The 23,324-nt window shown below is 44.2% G+C and overlaps 1 protein-coding gene across 1 annotated transcript in view; it reads right to left on the bottom strand.

Moving 5' to 3' along the window:
- Window positions 1-23,324, bottom strand: part of CIB1 (calcium and integrin binding 1) — a 40,217-nt gene that overhangs the window by 12,434 nt on the left and 4,459 nt on the right. Inside the window, exons 2-5 of the mRNA XM_030189670.1 lie at window positions 8,383-8,417; window positions 5,536-5,638; window positions 3,149-3,302; window positions 2,018-2,136 (exon numbers count right to left, since the gene is read on the bottom strand). Coding sequence (XP_030045530.1) covers window positions 2,018-2,136; window positions 3,149-3,302; window positions 5,536-5,638; window positions 8,383-8,417 — 411 coding nt within the window. The remainder of the gene's footprint in view (window positions 1-2,017; window positions 2,137-3,148; window positions 3,303-5,535; window positions 5,639-8,382; window positions 8,418-23,324) is intronic.

Below are 23,324 nucleotides of genomic sequence, written 5' to 3'. Positions count from 1 at the left end.
CCAACGTAATGCAGGAAATAATATGAAATGAAAAACATTCCCTTGGGCTGTCCTGGAGGGAGGATGGGCATCTGACGCCCTAGGCAACCCTTCAGCCATGCACCTCCCCTTCCCCTTCCTTGTGTTTAGCATGTCATCTCCCCAACTCTTCACTGCTGACCTTGCTCTCTCCCTACAACTTCTTGGCTGCTCCAAAGATGCTCAGCACTGGCACAGGTCCTTTCAGTAGAGACCAGCACTAGGCGGGGAGAGTCTGATAGGTACGGACGGGGAGAGGGATCTTGGGGTGATAGTATCTAAGGATCTATAGGCGACGAAGCAGTATGACAAGGCGGTGGCCGTAACTAGAAGGTTGCTAGGCTGTATAGAGAGAGGTGTGACCAGCAGAAGAAAAGAGGTGCTGATGCCCCTGTATAATTCGTTGGTGAGGCCCCACCTGGAGTATTGTGTTCAGTTTTGGAGGCCGTATCTTGCTAAGGATGTAAAAAGAATTGAAGCGGTGCAAAGAAAAGCTACGAGAATGGTATGGGATTTGCGTTACAAGACGTATGAGGAGAGACTTGCTGACCTGAACATGTATACCCTGGAGGAAAGGAGAAACAGGGGTGAAATGATACAGACGTTCAAATATTTGAAAGATATTAATCCGCAAACGAACCTTTTCCAGAAATGGGAAGGCAGCAGAACTAGATGACATGAAATGAGATTGAAGGGGGGCAGACTCAAGAAAAATGTCAGGAAGTATTTTTTCACGGAGAGAGTGGTGGATGCTTGGAATGCCCTCCCGCGGGAGGTGGTGATGAAAACGGTAACGGAATTCAAACATGCTTGGGATAAACATAAAGGAATCCTGTTTGGAAGGAAGGGATTCTCAGGAGCTTAGCGGAGATTGGATGGCAGAGGCGGGGCTGGTGGTTGGGAGGCGGGGTTAGTGCTGGGCAGACTTATATGGTCTGTGCCCTGAAAATGACAGAAACAAATCAAGGTAAGGTATACACAAAAAGTAGCACATATGAGTTATCTTGTTGGGCAGACTGGATGGACCGTGCAGGTCTTTTTCTGCCGTCATCTACTATGTTACATCCTGCCCTGCCCCCAACATTAAATACACCATGGAGGGCAGGATGTGTCAGTGCTTAAGTGCTGGTCTCTACTGAAAAAGACCTGCATTAGTGCTGAGTACCTCTGGAGCAGCTGAGAAGAGGCAGGGGGACAGCAGAGATAGGAAAAGGGGAGGTGATGATTCCGCTCAACTGCCACCCACCCATGTATTACTGCCCTAGGCGGGCACTAGTCCACTGCCCTGCCTTCCTCTCTTCAGAAACAAAACTGATGTTAACAGGAAGACTGCAAAAGACATTCATTTAATACCATGGGAACAAGGAACCAAAAATATAAAAAAAGCAATGCGTGATCTAAGAAGGAAATAAGAAACCTAATACAAAGAGATCAGGTTTCAGGAAAAAAAAGTACAGCACTTTCTATTACAATATGGGTTCTACACTTGCATAATGTATGAAATAAAAGGAAGGAAATAAATAAAAGAGAAACAGGATTATTACATCCAGTGATCCCCAGTTAATAGACCTACAGAGAGGATTTTTTTGCTCAGGAGACTCAAGGTTGTAAACTGCACTTGCAAGGAGGGAAAACAAAAACCACAATCCACTGGCCTATAGCCAATTCCTAGTACCCAAGCAAAAATTTCAGTGAGCCTCCAGTGCAGCCAACTCACAAGCCCCTGCGCCTTCAAGGACAGAAGCAGGTCACTGGACCATCTTAGAGTTACAGGTGTGAATAGGCCAGCACAAGAACAGCAGCATTTCTGGCAATACCACACAAATGCCTTCCAAGGATCCTACCCCTCGCAGGAGTTTCCTGGTAGCAGGAAGCCCATTCAGGAGGAGAAGGAGGCAGGCCTGTGAGTCCACACCAGCTCACAGATCCCACACTAATTTTCAATCTCATTGCTGCTATCATCTGAAAATCACCACCAAGCGTTGTCAACAGTTCTTACATTTTGAATGAGCTGATCCATTTCTGATTCACTCAGTTTTGTGCCTTCAGCTTCTCCTGTTAAGCAATTCACCAGTTTTTCCAAATCATGAGAGTCCAAGGCCCCATCATCATCAAAATCTGTAGACAAAAAAAGCAAAAGAAGGGATGATCTCAACCACTGGGTACACAACTCAGACCATTTTGTTGTCTACTAAGTAACATAGTAGATGACGGCAGAAAAAGACCTGCATGGTCCATCCAGTCTGCCCAACAAGATAAACTCATATGTGTATACCTTACCTTGATTTGTATCTGCCTTTTACAGGGCACAGACCGTACAAGTCTGCCCAGCAGTATTTCCCGCCTCCCATCACCGGCTCTGGCACGGACCGTATAAGTCTGCCCTCCACTATCCTTGCCTCCCAACCACCAACTTCTCTTCCCCCACCTGCTCCGCCACCCAATTTCGGCTAAGCTTCTGAGGATCCATTCCTACTGCATAGGATTCCTTTATGCATATCCCACGCATGTCTGAATTCCGTTACCGTTTTTTTTTTTTAATTTCTTTTTATTCATTATAAACAAATTACAAATAAATGCTTCCTTCTTGCAAAAAGCAAAATCATAACTGTAATACACTGATCGCTTTTCTCAATTATTACAACGGTTAAATGAATTCCCCCCCCCTAACCCTCCCCTCCCATCCCCCTAGGCATTAACATCATTAAACATCATTAAATCCCTTTCCATTGTTCATATGGGTTCCAAATTTTTTGAAATTTTTGTAGATGTCCTTTTCGGATACCTGTCAGTTTCGACATTTGGTAGACGTGGAGATTCCGTTACCGTTTTCATCTCCACCACCTCCCGCGGGAGGGCATTCCACTGCCATACTAGGTCAGACCAAGGTCCATCTAACCCAGTATCCTACTTCCACAGCTGTGGTCAATCCAGGTCCCAAGTACCTGGGAGGATCCCAAAAAGTAGCAAGACTCATTCTACTGACCCCCCAGGGATAAGCAAACTACTTTTACCACATCCTCTGGCAAACAGTTCCACAGCTGAACTAAACAAAGAGGAAGCAAGAAAACAGCAGATAAGTCTGGAGAGACAGAGTTTAGCTTTCTTTTTTTTTTTTTTTCTTAAATACCAAAAATCCGAAAGGCATAGTGGGATTTGATCTCCGGGGTGGCAGAATCACTGAACACACTCAGCATGTCAAGGAAATCTTCAAAGGACATGCTATCATCTTGGTACTCTGACGTGGAAAAGACATGGCAGATTCTGTGCTGAAAAGGGTTTGCCTGTGCCACGGAAACAAAAATGTGAACCATTAGAGCCCCTCTCCGACATAAGAGGAATCTTTTCCTGAAATAACAGACACCAAGCTCATCGCATGCAAACCTGCCCTATGACCAGGGCCGGTCTTAGGCAGAGGCGACCAAGGCGGCCGCATAGGGCCCCGCGCCTAAGGGGGCCCCGCTCTGCCTCCGCTCCGACCTCCGCTCGCCTCTGATGACCGTCCACATCATTCATGATGATCCCGTGGCTCGGCCACTCCACTTCTGGGGAGGAGAGGTTTCATGATAGCATTGTGCTTATTATTTCAATCAGTTTTTTTGTACAAGTTTAACTTCATTTGTCTTTATTTGAAACTAGTAAAAAAGCCCCGTTTCTGATGCAAATGAAACGGGGGCTAGCAAGGTTTTCTTCTGTGTGCATGTGGGAGTGTGTGTGTCCCTGCCCTCTGCCCTCTCTCCCCCTGTGCTGTCTGTCCTCTCTGTCCCCTCCCCCCTTGGAGTCGAGTCCTTCAGTTTCCTGCTGTGCTGTGTTTGTGTTACAGAGATAGTGAGGGCTTCTGCCCTCTCTCCCCTCCCCCCTCTGAGTCCTTCACTGTTACAGAGAGAGCGATTTGATTTTGTGCTTTGCTGTGTTTTCCTTCACTGTTTGTGTTACAGAGAGAGCGAGGGCGGGGCAGACACTCATGGGGAAACCGGATATCTCTCCCCCTTCACACTTCCGGCTGGAGGCTTCATTTAGAACGTTGGTGGTGCCTTTTATATAGAGAGATTTCATAAATAAAAAAAATTTCTAAAAATGGAATAATCTTATCAATGGGGTGGAGCTAGGGTGGGGGCGGAGCTAGGGCGGGGCTAGGATGGGGCCCCACCAAATTGGTCTGCACAGGGCCCCGCACTTGCTAAGACCGGCCCTGCCTATGACGTGCTATAAAATGGAAAAATGTTGAGATGTGAAGCCGTAGCTCCATTTATACTTATTTGAAAGTATTTTTCTACTAATTAATGTGACAAACAAGCTGATTACAGACACATGAATAGAAGATCATTGAAAGCATTTGTTCAAATCTAACTAATAGTCGCCATGTATACCACATGGTACCACTGATTTAATAAACGTTTCTGACAGGAACCGTAATATGCTGTAACCTATTTTTTTTTCTATGCTATTAATATGTGAAAATACAAAAAATGACCACTGATTTAATGACAGGTTTTTAAGAACACCAACTCTAAAATGTCTGTTATAGCAAACTACACACTTAAATATAGCAAACTCAACAGCAAAATTTGTACTTCTGTTTCTTTTAATTCAAACCAACAGCTACTACCAGTATGATGTAATGGACTCCCCATAAGCAACACTTTAACTGCAATGTGCCTCTATTTCTGGGTTAAGACCCATCTCCTTGTATTGAAACAGTTTTTATTATTCAAATAAACCATGAAACAACAATTCAACAATAATGCATACAGTTCTATCAACAATAACAGCAACTCCATCACCCCCAACAAAGAAGAACCCCCATTCAAAATCCAATAAAAAAACAGTCAGTCATGGAGGACTTGGACTCTCAAAGCCCTTCCATGACATTAACATACATTAGGCCCGAGACCATAAACTAAACTCCTGTTCATAGGACAGTTAACTCCATAAATGTCTTCTAAAGTACAAACCTCCCCATCTCAGATTCCTTAAAGGGAATCTTTGCAAAAAAAAAAAAATACAAAGAGCCAGAGCCCCGCGGCACGATATTAAATATCATACTGCGGGCCTGAGAGGTTAATGACTGAATGCATGGTTCCCAAAATTTTGCACAAAGTTTTTCCTATGTTTAAAGGATTTCCTCACCCCCTGTAGTTCAAAAAGCATTAAAAAATGAAGCCTATTTCAACATGCTCAATAAAAAGGCGGCGAATTCGGCATCCATTTTTTTAAAACTATATTTCAGGGCCATAACTCTAGACTTACTAATAAGCTATTTAACCCCTTTTCCACATACCCCAAAATCCGCTCCCCTACCAAAGAGCAAACCACCAGGGTGGCATCAAACAGGCTGCCTCAGACTGCCAGACAGGTACCACACAATATCTTTCCAAAACATTCATATTTTCACACAATGCATTATATATTGAGAAAAAATAAGCTCTGAAGACCTCTCTCCTTATAAGAATATTTTTAAAACGTGGTCAAAAATTAGATTTCAATAACTCCAGACTGAGTACAGGGAACTCTTACTTTCAGCTCAGGTAATGTGAGAATCTTTGCTTTGGGGATCCTCACAGACAGGATCCTACTTCTCTCCTCCTTCAGCAACAGCTCAGCAAATTTCTTGTATGCGCTTCAAGACAAAAAAAAACATCATTAGATACTTGTCAAGTATTTACATTTCCATCACTACAGCCAGGGCCGTGCCTAGGGTCTCCGGCGTCCCCCTGCAGTTGGCACCCCCCCCCTCCGGCGCCCCCCCTGCAGTTGCCCCCCCCCCTGAAAACGATCGCTACACTACCCGCCCTCTTCTACCCAGATCCTTTTCCTTTTTTTTTTGTTTAAATTTACCTCTGTCCGGTGGCAGCGTAGCGTTAGTGAGAAGGAGGCGGTGCTCCCCCGCCCCGACGTGTCAGTCTTCCCTTCGCTCAGTGTCCCGCCTTCTTCTGACGTCATTTCTGATGACGCCTCCTTCTCACTAACGCTACGCTGCCGCCGGACAGAGGTAAATTTAAACAAAAAAAAAAAAAAAGGAAAAGGATCTGGGGAGAAGAGGGCGAGGTAAGCATGTTGCGGCGGGGCGCCTCCCAGAGGATGGCGCCCTCCTGCCATGCTTACCTCGCTTACCGTGTTGGCACGGTCCTGACTACAGCAATGAAGATACTGATCAGTACTATCTGAGGTTTTTTTCCAGGTTCCTGTCCTACAAAAGAAGATCCTGCCTCACTGAACGGGCATCAACGGCTGGAAATCAGAAAGGGACAGAGGAAAAACCTTATTAGTACATTTTATTCCAACTCACAGGTCCTGGACTTTGGATACCTGAATTGCTGGACCGTGAAGATAAACATCCTAAGTCAGCATCTGGATGCTAGAAGTGTGGACTAAGGCAGTGGTTCTCAACTCAGTCCTTGGGGCACATCTAGCCTGCCAGGTTTTTTCAGAATATCCTCAATGAATATGTATGAGAGAGATTGTTATACAAAGGAGGCAGTGCATGCAAATCTCTCTCAAAAATATAGAAACACAGAAAATGACGGCAGATAAAAACTATATGGCCAATCCAGTCTGCCCATCTACACACCATCTACTATCTCTCCTCTCCCTTATAGATCCTACGTGTTTGTCCCATGCTTTCTTGAATTCAGATACAGTCTTGGTCTCTTCCATCTCCACCAGAAGGCTACGCCATCTACCACACTTTCCATAAAGATGCCTTTCTGTAGATTACTTCTGAATCTATTCCGTTTCACCTTCAGGCCATTTTCTCTCATTCCCGAGATTCCTTTCAGTTGAAACAGACTCACCTCATATTTCATCTTTGCTGTCTTTCTTCCAAAGTATACATATTGAGATCTTTAAATCTGTTTGGCTACTCACTATTTTAGTAGTCACCTTCTTGCCTGACTCTACCTGTTAATATCTTTTTGAAGATGTGGCTCTCCAGAACTGTACACATTACTCTAGGGGTCTGAGACTTATAGAGCATTATCACCTCCTTTTTCCTGCTAGCCATTCCTCTCCCTATGCATCCAAACATCCTTCTGGCTTTCACCAGGGCAGAAAGATGGGGAAAGCCAGATTTGCCAGAATGCCTCCGAGAATCTTAAAGAAGTTTAGTTGTGATTAGATGGCAACACCAGTAATGGGAAGTAAAGCCAGTGTTCGGCAGACTTCTACGGCCTGTGCCCTGATTGTGGCTGGACAGATTGGATTCAGCTTTGGTAGCATGAGAAAAAGGTCAGTGCTGGGTAGACTTTTACGGTCTGTGCCCTGATTGTGGCTGGACAGATTGGATTCAGCTTCGGTAGCATGAGAAAAAGGCCAGTGCTGGGTAGACTTTTACGGTCTGTGCCCTGATTGTGGCTGGACAGATTGGATTCAGCTTCGGTAGCATGAGAAAAAAGCCAGTGCTGGGTAGACTTTTATGGTCTGTGCCCTTATTGTGGCTGGACAGATTGGATTCAGCTTCGGTAGCATGAGAAAAAGGCCAGTGCTGGGTAGACTTTTATGGTCTGTGCCCTGATTGTGGCTGGACAGATTGGATTCAGTTTCGGTAGCATGAGAAAAAGGCCAGTGCTGGGTAGACTTTTATGGTCTGGGCCCTGATCGTAGCTGGACAGATTTGGATGGGCTGGAGTGGGGCTTCAATGACTACTTCATAAGCTGGAGAACAAGGCCAGTTCCAGGGAGACTTCTGTGGTCTGTGTCCTGAAAATGGCAAGGACAAATCAAGATCAAGTATACATATGTAGTATAGCATACCTTATGCTATGAGTTTATCTTGTTGGGCAGACTGGATGGACCGTACAGGTCCTTATCCACCGTTATCTACTATGTTACGTTACTATTTTACAATGCACTGAAGACTATGTTCTAAGTTCACGATAGTTCATAAGTAATTTGATCCAGCTATGGGGCAACTTTCATTTTGGACAGTTTTGTGTACTTAGGGTCAGTAGAATGGGGCTATGCAGTTTTTCTTTCACAGCTTTAATGTTATTCATGTTCTACAGCTAAAAATTGCAGGTACCCTAAATTGGGGTATGTGATTTCTGGGGTTGATTACATTTTTCTTGATAAATGTTTCTCATTTTTTAAAGAAGTAATTAGTCCATACCCAAGGCTGAAATTTGGCCAGATTATACAGCTGATATCCCTCTATCCTGTGGTATAAATAAGTCACATACCCACTTTTGGTACCTTTTCACTCAGCAGGTCATATATATAAATCAGAAAGCTGACCATATAAAGTCTCTGAGTGTACGCATTTTCAATTCTTACAACTTGTGAATTAGCAACTGAGTAGTTTCATGGTGGTTTTAATGTTTAGAAATATACACATTAAAAAAATTCAAGCAAAACATTAGTACTCACAGAAGGATCTCCTGCTTGGTCAGAAACGTCAGCTCCTATGGGGGGGGGGGGGGGGGGGAGGGGAACAACAATGTATATTTGCAGACAAAAAAAAACATGTAATTTAAATATTGTATCAGAAATGCATCTCCATTCATTGTGGTCCATCCCTATTTAGCTTTGTTACAGCCCAATGGTTAACATTCTATTGTCTACTTATACCTAGTTTTTTACATGACTTTTTAATTTTTTAAAGAAAATCATAATCTGTAAGAGAAGCAGAGTGAAAACAAGGAAACTAAGTACTGGAGTGGAACCAGATTCTTCATCAACAGTCAATACATATTATGGATAGCTCAAAACATCTACGACGAGACAATAAACTAACACTGGTGCACTGAAATTGCACTATATTTGATGTGTACATCATTTTTCAATCTTATAATTTACACAACTACAAAAGTAATTAATGGATGTGGATGCTGTACAAAGCATTATACCAAAATCATATATAGACACTTTCTACCATGAATATATAGTTTCATGTACTTATTCCTTAAAGCATCTCACCTACAATCAGTGACAAGCAACAAGTCACTTGTAATTACTTGACATGGTACCTAATCAACAAACTACATATTTTTCAATTTCAGTTTGTTAAAGGCAATTTACAGAACTGAAACACTATCATTGCTATCCATGTGACAAGATGAGGCTTACACAGGATTACTGTTTGCACATACACTTGGAATTGGTCCAGAAGGTAGCTACTAAATTTGGAAGAAAGGCGAGTGAGGGAAGCTACGATAGAGACATTTAAATACCTCTGTGGCATGCAAATAAAGTAAGCCTCTTTCAATTAAAAGGTCTAGAATGAGGCAGCATAGGGGGAAAGTGAAAGGGGACCGACACGCATGAGTAATTAAAGAAATATTACTTTATGGAAAAGTTGGTGGTTGTGTGAAACAGACTTCCACTGGAGATTGCGATAAGGATGGTATATGAATTCACGAGAGCATGGGAAAGGTACAGAGGATTCTCTACTAGTTGGTATGGATGGGCATATGGTCTTCGTCTGTCATCTGCTATGTAAGACCCTAGTACATGTTACTTTGTATTTACAGATATTTTGATTATCCTGATATATTTTGTATTGATCTGTGCCAAATTATCTTGCTATGTTCTGTTATTAGTGTAGGATCAGATATTATATACTGTTTTCATTTTCAGTGTTTATGCTCTATAGATGATGTATCTGAATTGCGTAATTTCTTACCTGTCTGATTCTTAGAATTGTTATCCGCTTTGAACTATATGGGATATGGCAGGCTGTAAATCATTGTATTAAACTCCCTGCTACTTTGCTCACATTACAACGAGGTTAGTCTAATCCCACTTTGATAAACAGTTTAACTCCTTACTACTTCCGGTTTTTAAATTGAGTTCTGGCATCAACTCCAGGAAATATTCCACGTTTACACCTAAAGTACAGTGGAGAACACATTGATCCAGGAACAGAAGGGCCTGTGTGCAAGGAGTGCATTATACATGAGTTTTTTGGTTTAACCTTACCATCTCATGCGAGTAACAATGCTTCCTTACTCTACAGGTGTTCTTTTGATCTGTGGATTGCAATTTAGCCCTAGAGTCTATAATCATGACTTACTTGTGCACAGCTGCCATTGAGCATTTCTTGCTTTTTGTCTGAGTGAACTATTGCTTGCCATTAAATAAAGCTTTATCGGACCACACCATTCATCAAAATCGGGGGTGGACAACCATGGTCCTTGAGGGCCACAACTCAGTCGGGTTTCAAGATTTCCACAATGAATATGCATGAGATTCACTTGCATGTACTGTTTCCACTGTATGAAGATGCACAAGATCTTCATACAGTTACATAAACCTCTCCTGGTATTTAAATTCCTGAGTAGGATAATTATGGCTCCAATTTTTAAATGCAGTTTAGGGCAAGGCATGACAGTTGGAGTTTGTTCATGAAGGAATTCTATAGGGTATAACTGATGTTCCTCATCACTGGAGTCATGAATGGAGTCTGAACTTAAATAAATAACTGTCTCATCTTCTAAAATATTTAGAACTGCCTCATTTATCTTGTCTACATGTGCATTTTTGGGGCAAAGGATAGCCTTTTTAGCAAAGTTAAAAACAGTATCTGCAGTAATTTTTTGACCAAAAACAGCATTAACTATATCGCCGTCACAAATGTGTTTCTGTGGGATTTCGATAATATCTTTGAAACCATCTGGACATGGAAGGTTTCTGTCAGCTAAAGTAATAAGCCAGTTGCTGAAATCTGCGTTTACAGAGCGGACATTGTTGTTTAATTTTAGTATTTCCAATTTTTTCCAGAGTTGATTTAACTTAATGGTTGCTTGAATAATTTGAGCTCGATCACCGTGTGGTACCACTGGTAGAGTTTGTCTAAAATCTCCACCAAGGAGAATAACTTTCCTGCCAAATGGTTTCTGATTTTCATGATCTCTTTGAGGAGTCTACCTACAGCAGTGCTATACTGGGTGCCATAGTTGATTCATCCCAAATAAGGATTTTAGCATCTCTAATGATGGAAGCATCGTTTGATGTTAATCTGATACTTGATGTTGACGTTTCCAGTGGAGGAACGGGTAACTTAAACTGTGAATGATAAGTTTGTCCTCCTGAAAGGAGGTTTGCAGCAATTCCTGTAGAAGCAACAAGTAGTGCAATTCTTCCATCTCCTTGGATGTTGCTCAGGATAGTGTTATACGTATACGTTTTTCCACTTCCACCAGGACCGTCTAGGAAGAAGCACGTGTAGGTTATATTTTTTGTATTGCAGGCACAAAGTATAGTATGAAATGCTTCCCTTTGCTCATTATTTAGGTTTTCAAGCATTTGTTGAGCTTTACGGTTTTCATCTGCAACGCTGAAGGCAAGTTTAGGACCTTCTATCCTCTGGATGATTGTTGGTAAACCAAAGTGTTCAAGTTTTTTGCCATGTGTAGTCAGAACGTCCTGGATTTTCTGAAGGCACAATTGTTCACAAACAGAGCAATCACCTTGGCAACCATGGATGTGTTAAAAATCTTGTATCACAGTAAGTTTGTATTTTGGAAAATTTGTAACGCATTTGATGTTACGGAAAAAACACAAATGTATGCAAAAAGGTGTCTGATTTCCTGAGGCATGCTGCATGTGACTGCATCGTCTAAGGTGTTCTCCCATAGAGCTTCATCGTCAATGAGCCCCATTTTCTTGGCTGCATCTTGAAATGTATTATAAAGAATACATCCAACTGTTTTTAAGTCTTCAAATGACTTAGCCCCTGGTTGGTGTAGTAGAATTAGCCTTAAACAGTAATGCCAGGGTCTGCTGCAAAATTAACTGCATACATTCTCCCAATTGTTTTGTCATGTCCTGCTTTTCTACGTGTCCACTTTTGTTCTGTTTTGTCAAACGTATAGTACATAGGAATATCTACGTACAAAACGGTCTTTGGAGGATTCTCTTCTGCATTAAGTTTAAACCATGCTGTTAAAGTGGTGTCCCTTGTTCTGGCTCTTTGTACTGCAGCCTCAACTTCATGAGGATGAAAAACAATGCTTTGTTGATCTGGTAAGTGTACTCCTAATCTCTGGATAGTATGTGATTGCTGATGCATTTCAAAGCCGTTTAATCGCCATGCAGCTCCGGGAGCACTAACATATCTAGAGTCAGTAAACGTTTTAATTTCATCATGTTGTAAAGTTTGGTGCTCTGTAATAACCACATTGGCACAATTATGTCCTTTATAGACATATTTAAATAGGTACTTGACACTTTTAATAGATGCATATACTTCTACATTTATATGGGGATTGTACTTTAAAAGTAAGAAAGGGTTATAAGGGACTACCCAAGTGATATTAATGAATTTTCCATTTAAGAGTGTACCTATGCTGTTATCCCTTCTGCAGTATTTAGGATACCCGTCACAGTTCTCAATAGTTTCATTTTGGAAGGGTTTTGGAAAGTTTAGAGCACTTCCCATTAAGCATGCAGGGAAAATTTAACTTATGGTCACTGCATGGGCCATGTATCATATGTTTAACAACTGTTGCATGCAGACGTGGAAAGTTGTTTATTTCAGGAATTTCAGCGCATACGATTTGGTCAATTATTTCCTCTCTTTTTGGCTTATGTTCCTCTTTCAAGATAATTAATATATGAGCGTGAGGTAAACCACGCTTTTGAAATTCAATGACATGAATTTTTGCAAGAGGTACACCAAGTATGTGTTTTTTTGCATGTATCATGTAGTAACTCTTTTAGTTTTAAATGAAACACCCTTGCCAATAAGTCAGGTCGAAACTCTGGTGCCTGACCTTTTTTTAGATTTTGAGTAATTTCTTCCCATCTTGGGTTGCAGGTCATAGTAATGAACAGATCTGGCTTGCCATATTTGTGAACTATTGCCATTGCATCCTGATAATTTTGATGCATATTTCTAGGGCTGCCGGCAAATGATGATGGTAAAATAAATGCCTGGCCAGGTGTAATTCCTCCATTTGCAGTTTCACTTGCAAGGTGGTCCATTAACCCGGAGTATTTTTCAACTAATTAAGAGTTTTTGATTTTGTCAAATATAATTTAGTCTGTTTGCCTCAGTTTTAATATATGCATCAACAAAATATTGTTGCGTTATTTTTCCTGCAATAAGAAAAGGATTGAATTCATCTCTTATTGCCAAACAGTACCCATAGTACTGCAATTGCGTAACTCTTACTCTTGTGTTCTTTGCTTTGCGACGCAGGTGCATTATACAATTTGGTTGTTTAGACAAAGGAATATTTATCCCCCAGCTCTGATCTCCATATGGAAAGAGTAATGGATATACCATTGGTTCTAGATTGGGGTCCAACACACTGATTATCTCAGTCTTGTTCTCTTCATTTGGCTTGTTTCGGCAGTATATTATTATTAGATCTCTATGTAAGGGTGGTTCCCCATCTGTATTTTGAAAAATAAAAGCCACCTCATTCGCTCTAGGGGCACTGTATCATCTTGGATTGTTTTTGTGATCTTGGACAATGGCCATTGGAACTGTTGGAGGTTCTATTCTTCGTCATTGAGATTCACATCAGCATTCATTTTCTACTTCATACAGCATCTTGCATGCGTCTGCAAATGGATTTTCCCATGCCATAAAATTGCTTAATTGTCTCATTAATGTATGGTTGATGTGTGCATTCAGTGAGATTTGTAGTCTCTGAACAGCTGCTTCATCTGGATCAACAATATATTATTGTGTAAATTGTCTTTGATTGTCATTTGGAGGATGTAGTGCTGCTGTTCTATGGTAAATAGTACCATTAATTTGAAAACAGTAAGGGCCATATCCGGGTGGTGGTGCAATATTAGCTCCTATGGAGGCAAAAGCTAATGAACTATTAATGGACCTAATGTTTTGTAAAAGATTCTTAGAATATTCATGTTCCCCGGAGAGAAGCTTTTGTATTAATAATTCATTGTACCTAATTCCTGGAAATTGTACTTTGCCCTTACTACAGCATTGTGTAAATAAGCTGTCAGAAGGTGTTTCATTGTGAAAATGTTTTGCATTGCAAAATATACAGACTGCGTTCATTGGACCACAACTACAGTACTGAGTTTTGTTCTCATTGAGACAGTCTGTTATGGAAGGTTTCAAGATGGCGCTCTGAACGCACGCACCTGAAGTGGCTCCGAGTGTTTGTTGCAGACTGCTGTTTCTTCCGAGACCCACGAATCCTCATTTTTAATGGGGAAGCGGAGGGGGAAGGTAAAGGAGGTCCCCTCGACTCCTGGACCATCGTCGGGTTTGAAACAATCTACTCTGCAATTTCCCACGGCGCTACCGGGTCCTCTCTGCACATCGACTCCTTCTGTGAACGTCGACGTATTGACGACGATGGGAAGCGGAGACGGGGCTTCTCTGAGCCCCGTGGAACGCAGGGCTCCACCACAGCCGGGGAGTGAGTTATTTTCAGCAGCCCAAGCAGAAACGGACACCGGAGTGTTGAATCCGCAACTGCTAGAGGGGAGGACTGTTGTCAATCGGACTGGGACACAGGACCAGGCGTTTTCGGCCGATTTGGCCTTAAAGGTACTACCACAGTATATTGTGAATAAGTTATCACGTACTGAGCCCCCGTCCCACACCTCGGTACCAGCAGGTGGAATAATTAAACCCTTAAATGTGACGCTAGAGTCACTTTGGGATATGGTCTATGACACTCACTCCTCCATGCAAAAAATGTTACAAGAAAATACTAATGATATTAGAACTCTTTCTGAAGCCGTTCTGATACAGGCACAAGTGACTGCGCAGCAGTCCTGTAAGATTGAAAGTTTGGACACTAAAATTCAAGAAATGGGGACTGTGGAATCCGTTATGGTTAAAGATAGTAATTTTCTACATAAACGGTTAGAATACCTAGAAAATCAAGCTCGTAGACTTAACCTTCGGTTCCTTAATTTCCCCAAATCTCCTTTAATTTCTCCAATGGACATGGTGAAAAAATATATGACGGATTTACTGGGAATGGATAAAGACTCATTGCCTCCTATAACTCGGGCTTATTATATTTGGAACACTAAGGGAACAATAGGAGATCTCCCTATACGAGGGACGGAGGCAGAAATGAATCTCACCTCCTTCCTGGAAAGCTCTTTGGAAGTAATCACTCACAGGACGACTATGCTGGTCACTTTTGTGTTGGAACCAGACCGGAATGCAGTATTAAGGCTTTCCCTGAGACATTTAGATAGCTTGTTTATGGGTTCCAAGGTTAGGATTTATCCAGACTTATCTAGGCCAACACAAATGAGACGCAGGGCCTTTTTGGAACTGCGACCCAGAGTTGAGACCATTAAAGCAAACTTTGTACTACGTTTTCCTTGTATTTGCAATGTAATGTTTGAAGGTAAACAGTTTCAATTTGTGGACCCTAAACAGCTTAAAGATTTCCTAGATGCTAGAGGTGAAGTGAATGTTATATGCCCTCCCACACAACAGGCTGGAGTATGAACAGAGAGGTAGCAATTGCGTTATCAATTTAATACTTTTGTTTAAAAAATTTTCCTATCTTGGAACCAATTTCTTTCTTTTATGTGGACAAAAAATGTATTCATTGTTTCCTTATGTGTTAATTGAAATGTTTTTCCGTTTATGGATCTAATTGTGAATTGCTTGGTCACATTGTATTGTGTATCATTGAAAATACTAAAAAAAAAAAAAAAGAGACAGTCTGTTATTGCAATTCCTGTATTTGTAGTTCTGTATTGTGCTGTAGCTGTTACATTTTATGTAGTCGTTCTTCGTTGCTTATCTGTCATTTGTGCAAGTCTTTGCTGTTCTAAATCTTTTCGTCTTTGCCTGGTTGTTTGTCTCTGTTTCTCTGTCATTTGTTTAATTTCTCGTTCTAAATATGCTCTCCTTTTTATATTTGTCGCTCTTTGTTCATCTGTCATTATTTCTAATCTTTTGCGTTGTATACCAGTGCGCTTTGTTCTGTGTGTTTGTCTCTGTTCGTCATTTTAGCAATTCTGTGCCTTTCTAAATCGGCGTTTCTTTGTTTGTTACTTGCACTTCCCTCATCAGTCATCTTTTGTATCCTGGACCTCTTCCTTGCAGTGGCTTGTTGACTTTAACGTGCCTTTTCGTCTTCACTCAGAGCTGCACGCCTTTTTTGTTGTGCTTCAGCTCTTTTCCGTTTAGCTTCAGCCTGCTCCTCAGCAGTTAGTGTTCTTCTCCTATGTCTCCTTCTCTTACCTCCCATGCCATCCATATCCTGCGATTCGCCTGTGTGCGAGTGTGTGTGTGACAGAAAGACAGAGTATGAGAGAGAGTCTGTATGAGAGTGAGTCTGTGTGTGAGAGTGTGTGTTTGAGATAGTGTGTGTGAGAGACTGAGTGTGTGTTTGAGATAATGTGTGTGCGAGTGTGAGAAATAGTGAAAGAGTGTGTGTTTGAGAGTGTGTGTGTGACAGAGAGTGTGTGATAGAGTGTATGAATCCCTGTGAAAGTGTGTGCGACCCCCCCATGCCAGCCTCAGTGTGTGTGTGTGTGAGAGAGTGTGAAAAAGAGATTGTGTGTATGAATCCCTGTGAGACAGGGAGAAAGACCGAGTGGGTACAATAGAGTCCGTTCGGTGCAGGAGTCGGGACATCAGCGGCGAGTTGTGTGGCGAGTATCGCGCTTGCCCACTTCCCGCCACCGTGCTGATTACGATGCAGTTGTACCGGCGCAGGACTGTTGATGTCAACGGGCAGTTTTTTCCACTAGTTGCTGCCTCGTGGCCATTCTGATTTTCACACGGCGCTGGGCAAGCAAGGTAAGCCTACGCCTCACCCTTATTTCGCTGGCTGTCTTGTTGTGTGTGTTGCTAACCTCCCCTGACGTTAACTGGCTGCACAAATTGTACCTATGGGTTTGCCGTTTCCAAAATTGACATATCCCAATCACTAAATTGAAAATGAAATTATTTTTCTTCCTTTTGTTGTCGAGACACGTTATCACTGCCTTCAGCACACCAACAGGGATTCAGGGAAAGACATTATTACTGCCCTGAACACAGTGACAGGGAGTCCGAGAGAGACATTATCACTTCACAGGAACAGGAAGCCTCGGTAGAGTCATTGTCACTTCCTCAAGCATAGAGACAGGTGAGCCTTGGTGAGACATCTGTGCCCCAAGCACAGAGACAGTGAGCCTGGCAGAAACATTATCACTGTGTTCAACACAGAGACAGGAAGCCTGTGAGAGACATTATTATTATTATTGCTCTAAGCACGATGATAAAAAGACACGTGTGCAGTAACTACTCTTTGTGATCTAAGGGCTCTTCATTTCTCCTCTTCCCTGCCCTGCCATCCGTCTCCCGCGATTCTCTCCTGTACTGTACTCCCACCCCATCCATCAATTCTCCTCTGCCCTGCCCTTCCTCCCCTCCTGACATCATCTCGCCTCCAGCATTCCCTTCCCCCTCATTTTTCCGCCCTCTGACGTCATTGTTTTGACGCGAGGGCGGGGCAATGAGTAGGAATGGATGTTACAAAGCCAGGCATCCAGACGTAGAATGTTGGAGGTGCAAATTATTATATAGGAGGATTAGCTGAAAAGGCCTTCAAGGATAGGCCGATACAGCCATCCTCAGCTGTGCCCCTCTCCCTCCTACTTCTGTTCATGTATGTGTCCTTCAGCTCATGCAGTCAGCTTCTCCCCTCACAGCTGTCTGTCCCAGGCTCTACCTTCCCTGGCTTCTGAGCACACTGTCAGAAGCTGCAGTACTGCTGCTCCCTGCCACCTATAGCGCTCAATGGGGCCAGTACCTTAGCTCCCACCGTGCAACAGACTGCATGTGGTTCTGAGTGTTTTGCATCAAAGAAGAAACACAATAGTTCTACGTAGATCAGAACAGGTTCCAAAGGAATAGAGGATGACAAGCGACCTTACACGTGTGAACTCATGTGTCATTCTCTTCTCTGAGTGCTTTGTGCCATCCTGATGATAGGTGACACTGAACTGGGCTTGTTTTTATTTAAATAACTTTCTTAACTTAGTGAGTGAACAGTGTATTTTTGTGCTACACAACCAGCTCATTATTTTTTTTTCTTTACTTTCACATTAATACGCCAAACAAGATATACTGATTAAAAAGGGTCCAAGTTATTAAGAAATCCTTTTACTAAGGTGCTCTGAAAAATGGTCTGCGGTTAGTGTAGGCACGTGTTTTGGGCGTGCGAAGATCCATTTTTCAGCGCACCTGCAAAAAATGCCTTTTTAAAATTTTTGCCGAAAATGGATGTGTGGCAAAAATCAAAATTGGCATACATCCATTTTGGGTCTCAGACCTTACTGCCAGCCACTGACCTAGCAGTAAAGACTCACGCGGTAACCGGGCGGTAATGACCACTTGAGTCAAATGCCACTTGGCGTGTGTCTGATACGTGCGTCCAAAAATAAAACTATTCGGACATGTGCCAAAAATGAAATTACCACAAGAGCCACGCGGTAGATCCATCTTGGTGCGTGTAGACACTTATGCAGCTTAGTAAAAGGGCCCCTTAATGACTAACAAGTTCATTGACTCTATAAAAAACATAACTAGTTATTTATATCTTTTGTACATTCACCAACAAATGTAATTATTTACATTTATAAAGTAATCTTCACAGAATGGCTATCATTTTCAACTACTTTAAGAAAAGAACCTCCCTTTAAGCTCACTTTTAAAAAGTTCAGATTATTTGTAATATTTATTGGGATTAATTAACCACCTTTATGAAGAGATTTCACCCAAGGCGGTGTAGACATCTTAAAGCAGCACTTCCTATATAATAAAACTCACCCTCAACGTTCTGAGGACACTGACGTCACTGTCAGGTCCTCCGGGCACTTCCTTCCGGTTCGAAGGGTTCGTGGTGGTGAAGCCACCGACATCACTGTGTTGGGGCCCTGCCCTCGCCTCAAACGTGATGATGTCGAGGGCGGAGCAATGGCGTCAGTGGCTTCACAACCAACGACTCAGCAGATTGAAGGTGGTGTGCGTTGACGAGGTCCGCAACAATGGCGGTCAGTGCCTTCACAACGCCGAAGGGGTGAGTAGGGAGGGGAAGGAAAACCGTGCTAGCGCCTGTTTCATTTGCGCCAGAAACGGGCTTGTTTTACTAGTTTAACATAATTCATCAAAGTCAACTATACCAAATTGTACCCTCAGGAGTGTAGTTTCAGAGAACCAGGTAAACATTCTGCTTTTTCCCCCCTCTTCTATGGCCTAGGGTCACACCAATATTTTGCCCAGCTCAGCATCAGCAACTAGAGACCTTGAGGGCTGGGCCAGAGATGATTTGTTTGGCCCGCCAAAAAGATGCTCTGCTGTCCCTGTAAAACTGTATTCTTCATTGCAAGGTCCATGAGCCAGTGGCAGCCCTCACTACCTTTTCAGTGATTTTGCGGACAGGTTATTATCCTGAGAACCAATGAAGGAAGAACATGCAGGTTCTCCTAGGGTGTAAAGGCAGTTGCTCAACATGCATATACAACTGCCACAGAACTGATGATGCTAAAAGGTACGAACACGTAGGATCCACTTCCCCTGTGTTCACAGGGAATTAAAAGAGCACTGCACAATGTCATAAGAACATAAGTATTGCCATACTGGGGCAGACCAACGATCCATAAAGCCCAGCATCCTGTTTCCAACAGTGGTCAATCCAGGTAACAAGTACCTGGCAAGATCCCAAAACAGTACAACACACTTTATGGTGCTTATCCTAGAAATAAGCAGTGGATTTTCCCCAAGTCCATTTTAATAATGGCTTATAGACTTTTCTTTTAGGAAGCTATCCAAACCTTTTTTTAAACCCCACTAAGCTAACTGCTTTTACTTCATTACGAATTCCAGAGTTTAATTGCACGTTGAGTGAAGAAATATTTTCTCGGATTCATTTTAAATTTACTACTTTCTAACTTCATTGCGTACCTCCTAGACCTAGTATATCTGGAAAGAGTAAGGTAAAATTATGTATAATCATACCTGATAATTTTCTTTCCATTAATCATAGCTGATCAATCCATAGACTGGTGGGTTGTGTCCATCTACCAGCAGGTGGAGATAGAGAGCAAACTTTTGCCTCCCTATATGTGGTCATGTGCTGCCGGAAACTCCTCAGTATGTCGATATCAAAGCTCCATCCGCAGGACTCAGCACTTAGAGAATTACACCCACGAAGGGACACTCTGCCCAGCTCACCACCGCCGAAACGGGGGAGGGGAATTAACCCAGCTCATCCCCACACAAGTGGGGGAGGGGAATCCGTCCAGCTCATCCCCGCGGAGCGGGGGAGGGACACCACACCCGCCGATGCGGGGGGATCTGGCTTATCCTGCAACCGCAACCGCGGGAGGAGCTGACTGACCCGAACACCGCCGAAGCGGGAGGGGTACAAAACTGCCCTACAGCCGCACGAAGCGGGAGGGAGTGCCGGCAGAATTATAAGTCTCAATCCAGCCCCGTAAAACGGAGGGGAGAGGAATGCAGCAGCTCACTGTAACACAAACTCGTCTTAACTCTTGAAGAATCCAAGTGAAAAAACTTGAACACGAAGTCTTTCTGAAGTAACTGAAGAGTAAACTTGAACCTGAAATGCAACCAGAATAAAACAATACAGATATCTGGGAGGGGCTATGGATTGATCAGCTATGATTAATGGAAAGAAAATTATCAGGTATGATTATACATAATTTTACCTTCCATATCATCAAGCTGATCAATCCATAGACTGGTGGGATGTACCGAAGCAGTACTCACCCAGGGCGGGACATAGAAATCCCTGACCGCAACACTGAAGCTCCAAACCGGGCCTCCGCCCGAGCAGCCACAGTCAAGCGGTAATGCTTGGAGAATGTATGGGCCGAAGCCCAAGTTGCCGCCTTGCATATCTCTTCCAAGGAGACGGAACCGGCCTCTGCCATCGAGGCCGCCTGAGCTCTTGTGGAGTGAGCCTTCAGCTGGATAGGCGGCACCTTCCCTGCGGCCACATAAGCCGCTGCAATGGCTTCCTTAACCCATCTTGCCACTGTAGGCTTAGCAGCCTGCAGACCCCTACGAGGACCTGCAAACAGGACAAACAGATGATCCGATTTCCGGAAATCATTGGTCACTTCCAAGTATCTGATGATGACTCGTCTCACATCCAGATATTTAAGAGCAGAGTACTCCTCTGGGTAGTCCTCCCTACGAAAGGAAGGGAGACAGAGCTGCTGATTCACATGGAAGCGAGAAACAATCTTGGGCAGAAAGGAAGGCACTGTGCGAATAGTCACTCCTGCCTCAGTGAACTGCAGAAAAGGCTCTCGACATGAGAGCGCCTGGAGCTCGGAAACTCTTCTGGCTGAAGCGATAGCCACCAAAAAGACTGCTTTCAACGTCAGGTCTTTCAGAGATGCCCTCGACAAGGGTTCAAACGGCGGCTTCTGCAATGCTCTTAGCACCAGGTTGAGATTCCACGCAGGCACCACTGAGTGCAGAGGAGGGCGCAGGTGATTAACTCCCTTGAGAAAGCGCACCACATCTGGCTGGGAAGCCAGGGAAGCACCCTTCAGGCGGCCCCTGAAGCAAGCCAGAGCCGCTACCTGGACCTTAAGGGAACTGAGCGACAGGCCTTTGTCCAGACCTTCTTGCAGGAACGCCAACACTGAAGAAATTGGAGCAGTGAAGGGAGAAAGTGAGCCTGCTTCACACCACGCTGCAAAGATACGCCAAACCCTGGCGTAAGCAGTAGAAGTAGAGCGTTTCCTCGCTCTCAGCATAGTGGCGATGACCTTGTCTGAGAAGCCCTTCTTCCTCAGACGCTGCCGCTCAATAGCCAGGCCGTAAGACCAAAGGGGGAGGGATCCTCCATCACCACGGGACCCTGATGTAACAGGCCCTGCTCCACTGGCAGCCGCAGAGGATCGTCGATTGAGAGCCTGATCAAGTCCGCATACCAGGGACGTCTGGGCCAATCCGGACCCACCAGGATTATCCTGCCGGGATGTCTTGCCACCCGGTCTAGGACCCTGCCCAACATGGGCCAGGGTGGGAACACATAGAGAAGCTCTTGTGTCGGCCATTGTTGGAGAAGAGCATCTACTCCCAGGGATCGAGGGTCCCGTCCTCTGCTGAAGAAGCGCGGCACTTGGCAATTGGCCGATGACGCCATCAGATCTAGGCTCGGCTGGCCCCAGCGCTTCGTGATGTCCAAGAACGCCTGAGCAGATAGCTGCCACTCTCCGGGCTCCAAGGTATGGCGACTGAGAAAGTCCGCCTTGACATTCATGACTCCGGCAATGTGGGCCGCTGACAGCTGTTCCAGGTTCGCTTCCGCCCACTGGCATAGACTCATAGCCTCCTTGGCTAGAGGGGCGCTCTTGGTACCTCCCTGGCGGTTGACATAGGCCACAGCCGTGGCATTGTCCGACAGTACCCGTACAGGCTTCAGCACCAGTACCGGGATGAACTCCAAAAGCGCCAACCGAATGGCTCTGAGTTCCAGGAGGTTGATAGACCACTTCGCCTCTGCAGGAGACCAGAGCCCCTGCGCTGTCCTTCCCAAGCAGTGGGCTCCCCAGCCCGACAATGAGGCGTCCGTCGTGACGACAATCCACTCTGGGGTCACCAGAGGCATTCCTGCAGACAACTTGTCTGTCTGCATCCACCAGCTCAGCGCCTTGCGCACTGCTGGATCCAAGGGAAGACGCACCGCATAATCCTCCGACATCGGAGTCCAGCGCTGCAGCAGAGAGTGTTGTAGTGGTCTCATATGAGCCCTGGCCCAGGGCACTACTTCCATCGTGGCCGTCATAGAGCCCAACAGCTGCACATAGTCCCAAGCCCGAAGAGGAGAGGCTACCAGGAACTGGTCCACCTGAGCCTGAAGCTTGACAATCCGATTGTCTGGCAGGAACACTCTGCCCACATGGGTGTCGAATCGAACTCCCAGATACTCCAGGGACTGAGTCGGGCGCAGCTGGCTCTTCTCCCAGTTGATGATCCATCCCAGGGAGCTCAAAAGAGCAACTACCCGGTCCACAGCTTTGCCGCACTCTGCATAAGAGGGGGCTCGGATCAACCAGTCGTCCAGATAAGGATGGACTTGTACTCCTTCCTTTCGCAGGAAGGCCGCTATGACCACCATTACTTTGGAAAAGGTCCGCGGAGCAGTAGCCAACCCGAACGGGAGGGCTCTGAACTGGAAGTGTCGGCCCAGGACTGCAAAACGCAGAAAGCGTTGATGAGGAGGCCAGATGGGAATATGCAGGTACGCTTCCTTGATGTCCAAGGAAGCCAGGTACTCCCCTGCCTTCACTGCCGCTATAACAGAGCGGAGAGTCTCCATGCGAAAGTGCCGCACTTTCAAGGCCCGATTGACCCCTTTGAGGTCGAGGATAGGCCGGAC

This window comes from Microcaecilia unicolor, chromosome 1, assembly GCF_901765095.1.
Source record: "Microcaecilia unicolor chromosome 1, aMicUni1.1, whole genome shotgun sequence".
NCBI lineage: Eukaryota > Metazoa > Chordata > Amphibia > Gymnophiona > Siphonopidae > Microcaecilia > Microcaecilia unicolor.
The sequence above is the reverse complement of the archived record's forward strand: the minus strand, read 5'-3'. Positions and strand labels throughout refer to the sequence as shown.